The sequence below is a fragment of the Macrobrachium nipponense genome, chromosome 5 (assembly GCF_015104395.2).
Source record: "Macrobrachium nipponense isolate FS-2020 chromosome 5, ASM1510439v2, whole genome shotgun sequence".
In the NCBI taxonomy this organism is placed as follows: domain Eukaryota; kingdom Metazoa; phylum Arthropoda; class Malacostraca; order Decapoda; family Palaemonidae; genus Macrobrachium; species Macrobrachium nipponense.
In genome coordinates, this window is record NC_061107.1 from 8,971,106 (window position 1) to 8,981,564 (window position 10,459).

Sequence of the window (10,459 nt, forward strand, 5' to 3'; positions counted from 1 at the left end):
ACTGGTCAGTTGCTGGCGATCTCTCTTCGAGGAGGGACTCGGCGTCCTCGGTCTCCTGTCATACCTCGTCGTCAGCTTGACTGGACAGTCTAATGGTAAGTGTTTATTTTTTAATAAGTATATATATATATATATATATATATATATATATATATATATATATAATCTGTCTATTTCTCTGTTTGTGAAAATTGTAGCCAAATATATTTTTAATCAGCAATTAATATGCTTAAGGCACGTATTAAAAATATCACGCATTACTCTACCATTGTTTTTAATTCTATTCCATTCCAGTTCAGGACTGACTGACGAAAAAGCCAGTTGTCAGCTACGAGATCGTTTATGAAGACTGTTGAATAAAAGGATTCAATTAACAAACAATAATCGATGAAACTGTTGCAGAGTACATGTGCGGGATGAGTATTTGGAAAACCAGATGCAACGAACTGTGAGATTCTTCTATGAAAAAAAAACAAAAAACAATGGGATTTATTTAACACATAATATTGATGAAAATGTTGTAAAGTATATCTGTGCCGGATGAGCAGTTAGGGAAAATAGTGCAATAAAATTTGAGATTTTCCCATATGAAAATGTACTGATGTGAAAGGCATAATTACAATCCTTCAATATGACGAAAGTTCATGAATAAACCTCGTGAAAGTCATAGCAATATCAAGAAAAACTATCGTCTGCTCGAAAGTCACCTAAATATTATAGTGACCTGAAACACGCAGATAAAACAAAAGAGCTAGCTTTTTTTTTTTATTAAAGTTTCTTGAAAAAACAAAGGAAAATTATATTTTAGTGTACAATGACTGCAGTGGCTTCTGTTTCGTATTTGGCTGTGCATTTTTAGACATGAAACAGCTACTAGTTTGCACTGACGGTGACACATTTTAAAAACCGTCTATTGGAAGAATATTTCGCGGTGGTACAAAACCCCAAACAATTTCAAGCATGAAAAGTGACATAGGAAAAATGATCACAAAGTTGGACAGAAACTTTTGCTGAAAGAGAGAAATATAAAATTTATTATGAGCAGGCTATTTGGCGATTATACAATAGACAGGCATTTCTGTTTGTTGGTTACGAAAGTTCAAGTGAAAATTTAATGATGTGCTTCGAATGTGACACAAGCAGGTTAATTGAAACGAGATGAGATGGCAAAATGTGAGAGTTTTGTACGTATTCAAAACTAAACACCAAGTTGTTGAAGACGAGATACAAGAAAGGGTATTTTTTGAAAGACATTTTTTCTTGCCAAGAGATAGATAGAGAGAGGGATTTTAAACACTATCCCATACGAAGCATCTGACAGCCTCGTCAAAACAATGATCGTGAGAGACGACGCTGAAGTAGAGGACGTCGGTCCTATGCCAAGTGACTCCGTGAAAGACCCGAGGAGCGATCACTGCATGCGAGACAGTGACACCGGCGGTCACGACATCCAGTCGAGGTCCTCTTCGGCCAGGGTTGCCAAGAAGTACGGCCTGCGACCGCGCAACGTCGTCGGGAGACTTCAGCCGGGGAGGACGAGAGAAGGGTCGTCCTCCAGACTTCGAGCCGCCCCTCTCTCGAAGTACCGCAGGAAGAGCGCGAACGCCCGCGAGCGCCATCGCATGAAGGAGATCAACGACGCCTTCGAAACCCTTCGTCGAATTCTGCCCGACTTCTGCAGCAGAAGAGCCGCCTCATCCATGACGAAGATCACGACGCTCAAACTGGCCGTCAGCTACATAAGGGCGCTGTCGCGCATCCTGGAAGACGGCCATCCGTCAGACATCTCTTTCTTCGACGGGTTCGGTCGGGAGGAGGTTTCCATGAGCAAACATGGTCCATTTACCAGCGCTCACACCATTCTTCCGGAACTCACATATCCCAGGTTACGTTGCGACCTCCATCCTGTAGCTACGGTGACCTGGATGACCTTCTGTCGGACGATTCGTGTGTCTTGGAAGACAGTTTCATTGCCTTCGACGACATCCAGACCTTACCAGAAATGGACGCCCTTTCTCTATTGATGGTTCAGGATGTCAAGAGCCCCTCGGCGGGATCTTGAAAATAGGCAACTGCTAAAGGAAGAGGTCTGATATGGGGAGTGTAAATAAACATTGTATTTTGCAATAATCTATCACGTAAAAAACTCAAGAAAATTCGTCGGGAATGACGTGTGTATAAGGCAAAATAAATTACATTCCTATAATATTCTACACAGTGAGAGAAGAATCTATCTTGTTGTCAATATAGAAATATTAAGGTTAGGGAATTCATATAGAAACAACATCTATAATTATATATTTTTCTAAGTGAGTGTTAATTAAAATCTCAAGCATTTGACAGGTTGTCTGTCGCATTTTTTCTATATTCTCAGACTTCACATTGTTGAAGAGTGCTGTTCTTATTTACAGTGAAAACAGGATAGATTCGATTATTATTGCTGAACTGACACTTTGTTGTTTATCAACAGTGACAAGAGTGTAATATTTCGATATTATGTATGTGTAAGGAAGGACAATGTGTTCAAAACTAATGGCAGACTGTGTTTTTTACTTTGATAGGTTATTGTTATCAGGTGTAAATCGACTTTTAAATACTTTTTTTTTGTGACCATTTATAAGCTTTTGTGTTTCTGTGACATTGTTAATGGTGGGTAACAAAACTTGAAGTCGAGCAGAAATAAAATCCATTGTCTCTTATCTAATACAGAAAAAAATATCTGCTGTGTATAAACTCATCGTCAGTTTCATCTTAATGCGGTGCGACTAATTGAGACAATAATGAATTCCTCGTATCTTCTTTGCAATTTTGCAAACTAATTTGCTATCCCGGTCTAATTTGGATTTATTTATATGTGGTTTTGTGTAAGTGCAACTTAAATTTCCTATGTACGTGTGTTCAAATCCTACAGAATATATTTGCATATCTGGACCAGTGGATGCCACCCTCTTTCTTTCTGCGTGTCTCTGTTCTTCTCGGGAAGGATGGTGGTCATCAGTCCTTGATGATGAATATCCACTCCTGGGTCTGTATCTTCTATGAGAAACGCCTTCACAAGGACGAAGGCAGATGATAATGATGGAGGCGCTGGGACTTTCAGATGATGATTGAGGAGTGTCCTATAGGAGCTCCCGTAGCTGTTCTGTTGAGCACTATTTTAAGAGGGACCCTGTAGGATACTTGATGTTTCTGTCAATGTCTCCGTGAGATTCGCTGAAAGAGAGACACTCTCTGATTGGTTAACACCCCATTTAACTTTCTCTGATTGTTAACACCCCATTTAACTCTCTCGATTGTTAACACCCCATTCAACTCTCTGATTGGGTAACACCCCATTCACTTTGATTATGTTTACGATACCTTCTGACCCTACTAAGCATTCCTTATGTATATATACTACTATACTTCTGCAAGAGATCCTTCTTATAGCAGCAGAGCCAAGTGTAAGGTTATTGTGTCATTAGGATGTCTGTTGATAAAACTGATAAAGAAATCCTGACCTGGGGACCCAGTTCCTAGTAGTGTTACCTGGTTGGCTGACGAAATATTTCTGAGCTAAATATTTTGAATAACGTGCAATGTTGTAAAGGGGAAATAATATCATGACAAGAAGTTAACAAATGCGAAAAAACAGTTTAGCAAACGTAATATTACTTTGCGGCTGCATTTGTAATGGCATTTTGGAATTGAATCTGTCGTACGAAATGTATTCAACTGTAGAAACATATTTCTAAGGTCCTTTTATCTTCCTTCAAAGGTAGAATCTTCATCTAGAGCTAATACATACATTGTAATGTATTTAAAGAAATGTATGAAGGAATAGATAAATGTATTAGAATTAAGTTGAGTAAAGCGTGCATACACAGTACTCATTATTTTCTTTGCCTTCCAAATTTGTTCTCTGAATTATGCTAAAAACCAGTTATGCGTTTTATTTTACCATTAAACACTATTATTATTTACAAGTGCATTTATTGACATTTATTCATTAGCTTTACTTTCCTTTCAGTCTCGTACTTGTACTTGACAGCTGCACAGCTAAAGATTTAGCTGTTGTTAAAAATAGAGAATTTTTTCGATCTACGAACAGCTGTGTAACAAGGAAGTCTCGAAACTGTGATGAACTGATGGATATGTATTAATAATCTTTGTGGCTTTTTTTTTTCATCTCTAAATCAGCCAAGGTACTGTATCAGTTAAAACAGAAACAAAACTTCTCAAGAACAAAGAAACGCTCAATGAGGAAAGTACCCAAGAATTAAGATTACAAGAAGGATAAGTCACTAAGCATTTGTCGCACCCACAATGCACCAGCTGAGCTGACCCGTCGTCGTATATAAGCAGACGTCATGTGGGACCCCACTCGTCTGCTTGCATTAACACTTGGTAATGCTGTGCAGTGCGCGTTATTTCTTAAACCAGTGTCTTGGTTGGGGTAACCATGCTAAACACAGGTCCTTCAAGGAATGGTGAGATGAACATGGAAGTTAGAGAAGTGTCCTGTAGGGACAATGGGAGTTAATATAGTCTAGGACAGTGTTTCTTAAAGTGTGGTCCGCGGAATATTCCAAGGGGTCCTCAGGATAATGTGAGGAGGAAGCGTTGCTGTTAAGTTCACTAAAATTTGTGTGCAAAATTGCAAAATAATGTTGTGAAAGTTATTTCAGGTAAAATGTAAACATTTATGTTGAAGATAAGCCATTGATAAATAATTCTGTATTAGTTTTAGTACTACATATTATTATACCCTGAAAACATCTTTAAACCCAAGAGGGAAATTATAATAAGGGGTCCGCTACATAGAGTAATTTTAATTACAGTGGTCGGATGCACAAGAAAGTTTAAGAAACACTGCTCTAGGACTGTAGTATTGAGCAGGCCTCAGGAGCCAGTAATAGTCACGTGTTCAGACCTCATACGAAGTCTGTCTGCACCTAAGTCAGTGTTCAAGTCGACAGAAACGATAGTGGGTTAGTGGCGTCAGTGCACCTCATGTAGTGTGTTGTAAGTGTTACCGAAAGGTTGTTTGTAGCGTCCCAAGTTAGTTACATCAACTTTTAAATTTAATTAATTAATTAATTTATTTTTTACATTAACTTCATTCCACTTCCTTTCTTTAATCCTCCTACCCAACCAATCCAACTCCCTTTATTTCACTGTCTGAAGTACTGGATAGCTGATGGAAGAGTCATTTCTTGTCACTAAAACTGAATTTTCGTATATCACTGAAATCAACTTCCTTTTATATATATATATATATATATATATACATATATATATAATATATATATATCACTAATTTCTGTGAATGTCGTGCACATTTCTTTGAAGCTGGACCTTCTGTCTTGTGAGAGAATGCCTGACATTTCACTTAAAGGAGGATGTGAGGAGATGTTCTCCATTAAATCATAATTGACTTTTTTCTGATGAATGTCATATTTATCAAACACATACACGTATATATATATATATATATATATATATATATATATATATATATATATATATATACATACATATTATATACCAAGATGGAATAAAATAAAGCTAACAAAAAACTGGGAATCTCCAGAAATATCGAACTTCTTAGAATATCAAACAGCAACCGCCTTTACTCCATAGAGCTTTCTATTTCGTGGGAAGTTTCCTGTCTTATTATTAGCTGTCGATGATGCAATCAACAGCAGCTGCTTGTGGCGATGCCAGTTACCTAAAAGTAACTTTGATGTCTTCAATTTGGGGACATCTGCTCTTGTAACGTGGTAGTCATTAAAGGTATCGAATCATTGAGGGTTTAATCAAATAAATATGCACTACACTTAAGTCTCCATATGTAGTATTTTCAGTGTTTCTCAACCAAGAAAGTTACCAGCTTAGCTTTTTGTTACGTTAGTCATTGTCCCCATTTGGGTGAACTCAAATTTTTACAGAAATGTTGGTTTCCCATCGTTGATTGTTGTTCATCTCTCGTAATAATTATTGGCAGGTGATATAATCTGATAAAGAGCATTGGAGTAACTATCAGATTTTATTGCTTTGATCGCATCAGTAATTAAAATAGTTTTTTTCCTTTTTGCTTATTATTCCAGGATCCTCGAAGGAGACTGCCATCTTGACGTCATTAAAAACAAAAGAAAAACTGCCAACTCTTATACAAAGGAGAATAACAAATTATTAGCGCATCTAGATTATTTCTCGACTTTATTTTTATTTGAAAGCACTTTCCTAAAACCCTAAGACTTTCCAGCCATGAATATACACACAAATACGAGATACGTTTAAATAAAAGACGGTTTAGAATTAGAGGATTTACGGTGTGTGGCAACGATTTCACATTTATGAATGAAGGTTGTTTCACCCTACCTGTTTACGTTTGCGAGAGTTGCCAGGTGTCACTATCTCTAAATTAAAAGATTTAGATAAGGACAAATATCACTTGAGGCGTGTCTGTTAGATTACATCGTGTTAGCTATTAAATAGATGTATATCATGGGAGGTGTAATGAAATATGCACCTGGCCTCTTTAGGTAGCATTCTTCATATTTCTCAACCAAGAGAGTAACCAACTAGTCTTTTTTTATGCAGACGCTACCTTCCTCCACTGTAGCCATTTGGGTGAACTCTAATTCTTGCCAAAATTTTAATTTTACTCTTCAATTGCTGTTCATATTTGACAATAACTCTTTAAATACTAACATAATGAGATAAAAAGCACCAGAGAAAAAAAAGTGAGATTTTATAGCTTTAATTACATCAAAAGTTAACATAAATTTTCTTTGGTTATTATTTCAGACTCCTTGGATCTGAACACGCTTTTGTGGTACTAAAAACGAAAACTGGCTGCTCCTCTGTTTAGAAAAAATGAATAATTAGCACTGCATGTGCCTTTTCTCGTTTCAAATCCACTTGAAAGTTTTTTTTCTACAGATATTTGGACTTGTGACCATGGACAGACCCATAAAGGCGATGTATGATTATATAAATCAAGGCTAGGAGTTGAAATTTTGGTAATTCATGGCAGCGATTTCATGACGATAGGGAGGATAGTAAATGCTGTTATTGACAGCCAATGATAGAGCAGAAAATTTCCCGCTGAAAAGGGCAGCGATGGAACTACTGCAAAGATTATTTTTAATAGTATTTTTAATCTAAATGCTATCACAATAGAAGGGCCAGCTTTCCACATAATAATCATTGAAAACAGCCAACAACAAGCTCTCATGTTGCATCCTCCCCCAACGGGAATGTCAACTAGATCCCATGACGTCATCGCCCAGTCTTATGAATAGAAGCTCTAAAGCTGGCCATACATTATCCAACTTGTTGTACAACTTGGTTGGGTTGTATGAAATGTTGGACAGTGTATGGGCAGGTTGTACAACAAGATTTTGGTTGGTTGGTTTGGTTGGAGAGAATCAAAGCAGCTTTGATTTTAAGGGGGCGTGGCCTAAGGTTGTACAACTTTTGAACAGTGTGTGCACTTGTTGTAAACTTCACAACCAACATCAGTTGGAAGCCTAGTTTGACTGCGAGTAGTCCTTGCTTTAAAGACACGTTCTTTTGGAAATAGCTGTTTTATAAAAGTGTTAAATAGACGTGATGGCAAATATAAATGACACTGAACAGTGGAGAAGTTTCATTGATACATACAGAAGTTTACCTGCGATTTGGAAAGTGAAAAGCGAAGAATATAAAGATAAAAACAAACGAAATAAAGCATGGGAAGTACTGTTGAATAACCTTAAGGAAATAGTTAGCAATGCCACTCTAGATGATTTAAAAAAAAATAAACAATATGAGAACTTGTTATAGGAGGGAATTGAAAAAGAAGGAAAAGTCTGGTGCGGGCGGTGATGACATGTACGAACCAAGTTTATGGTATTTCGATTTGCTGCATGATTTTTTAGGAGATCAAGAAATCCAGATACCTGGAGATAGTAATTTGGATGAGAGCGATGACCAGGGAATTGGAAATACAGCAGGTACCAAGAGAAAAATGCGGATTACTCATGATACAACTAAAGATCACTATTTGCAAAAAGCCGTCGAACATTTAGATTTCATAAAAGAGCAGAAACTCTTGAAGGACGAAGCCGCAATCTATGCGGATAGCTGGGCGGTATCCTACAGAAAGCTGAACGAGACAAAAGTTGTATGCAAAAAAAGCTATTGATGAGATTCTTATAATGGGCCAATTAAACCAGTTAACATTGGATTCTGTGTCACTATCGTCCAGTAGGTCAAGTACTCGTGCATCAACCCCATTGACATTTTCAACCCAACCTGTATGCACTTATCATTTATCCAATGAAAATGTCTCGACTGACATAAGCCAAGGGAGTCAATATACTATAACTGAACTTCTTCAAGACCCGAATTATTCTTTAAACTAGTTGTAGAATACCTATATTAAACTTCAAGGATAAAAATACATTCATTTGGTACAGTAGTTTATTTTTAGTTTGCATTATTTAAAGGAAACGTTTTTGAACAATGTAATATTTAGTTTATGTATTTTTATAATGTTGTAGTATACCTAGATACAACTTCAAGGATGCATATACATTCATAAGGTACAATATTTTATTTTCATTTTTCATTTGTTTAAAGGAAATCTGTTATTTTTATTAAGAATGTAATATTCAGTTAATACATTTTTATAATGTATATTACTTAATGGTAATAAACTTTATCAGTTTTTGATGTTTTATTGCTGTTCTACCCTTGCAGAAGGTTGTTGTAATCCTAACATTTTCCACTGCCATGAGACTGCACCATCAGTATAGAAATACTGACAAAACTTGTTCCTTACTTGCTTAGCACATGTGGTAGAATTTCTTTTCTGAGTTGGTTGTAATGGGACTAGTTGTTGCGGATCAGATCCCAAGAACCCTCCTGTACAGTTGCAGTATCTATATTTTCTATATCAGCGCCTTGAAAATATAACTGTCTATTCTTTTTCAAGATATAATTGTGTAGATAGCAGCATGCAATGTGATTCGTGCGGCTTTTTCAGGTGCTAAATTTATAGTAGTAAATAAAATCCGAAACCTGCTAGCTAAAATCCCAAAGCAATTTTCAATAATTCGTCTTGCTCGAGATAATCTATAGCAATAGATTCTTTGTTCATCTGTTAGCTGACCAGTGAAGGGTTTCATTAGATTTTCAGAGAGGGCAAATGCATCGTCTTCTACCATGACATAAGGCATTTTCCCATAATTTCCTACAGCTAAATCCTCTGGATCTGGAAATGTAATGTCATCGTTTTCAAGTTGTTCAAAGAATTTGCTGTTAGATTGAACTCCTCCATCTGATGCTCTTCCATTTGCTCCAGCCTCAGCATATATGAATTCATAGTTGGCATTTGCAATGCCAAACAAGACAATGCTGAATGTTTTTTTTATAATTATAATAGTATGAACCTGAATTTGCTGGTTTTTTTTATGTTGACATGTTTACCGTCTACCGCTCCATACAGTGTGGAAAATTCCACTTTCTTTCAAAGGACGTAGATAGTTCTTTCCATTCATCTTTTGTAGTTGGAGTTTTAATTATTTTCTTCTTGTTTAGCACACTAATTATAGCATCTACTTCCATTCCGTAATGATTTTATTTGAAATTCTAAGACAATAATATGCCACAGAGCGTGTTATTCAATACAGATCGACATCTATAACTAATGTTGGACGACTTGGTCTTACAGTGTATGCTCTAGAGCAGAAATTGTTGGCCAACATTGTTGTCCAACCAAGTTGGATAATGTATGGCCCGCTTACTCCTTCTGCGGTGACGTACTGGTATAGTTGCCATATGACACTTTGAACAAATAGCAAATCTAAATTTCGACAAATACCACTTTAAAAAGAGCCTACACCATGTTAGGTGTTGAATATGTACCTACAATTATTGGAGGTGTAATTAAACATGTACTTGCTCTCCATATTTAGTATTCTCTGTATTTCTCAGCTAATGAAGTGACCAACTAGTCTTTTTCGTCACTAATGCAGACGCTGCTTTCCCACATTGTAGCCAATTTGGTGAATTCTAATTCTTTAAAAAAAAATTAATTTTACATAATTAATTATGGTCAAATTCCCACAATGATTATGTATCAAAGTATATGATCTGATAAATAGGCATTTAATCGGGTAACAACACTTTACAGTTTTCATTTCAACAAAAACTTAAGTAGTTTTTAAGGTCATTACTCCAGACTCCTTGGACAAGAAAAAGCTAATCATGCCATTGAAAGCGAAAACTGGCAACTGTTCGTGTAGGAAAATAATGAATAAGTAACACTGTAATTGCGTTTTCTAATTTTAGGACCATGCAAAAAATATCTTTTTCTTAATGTTTTGACTTTGAGGCAATGGACATGCATATAAAAGAGGTATATTTACACAAATCAACGTTAAGTGCTTGCAGGTTAGTAGTAAATAGCAACGATTTCATGGGAAGC

General features: G+C 36.4%; 1 protein-coding gene across 1 annotated transcript in view; it reads left to right on the plus strand.

Annotated features, from left to right (window-relative positions):
• LOC135215963 (neurogenic differentiation factor 2-like) overlaps window positions 1-3,305 on the plus strand; it is a 3,344-nt gene extending 39 nt beyond the window's left edge. Inside the window, 3 exon segments of the mRNA XM_064250919.1 lie at window positions 1-95; window positions 295-1,866; window positions 1,869-3,305. The exon segment at window positions 1-95 is cut by the window's left edge and continues 39 nt beyond it. Of these exon segments, the coding sequence (XP_064106989.1) occupies window positions 1,335-1,866; window positions 1,869-2,062 (726 nt within the window). The 5' untranslated portion in view covers window positions 1-95; window positions 295-1,334 and the 3' untranslated portion in view covers window positions 2,063-3,305.
• The last annotated feature ends 7,154 nt before the right edge of the window (window positions 3,306-10,459 follow it).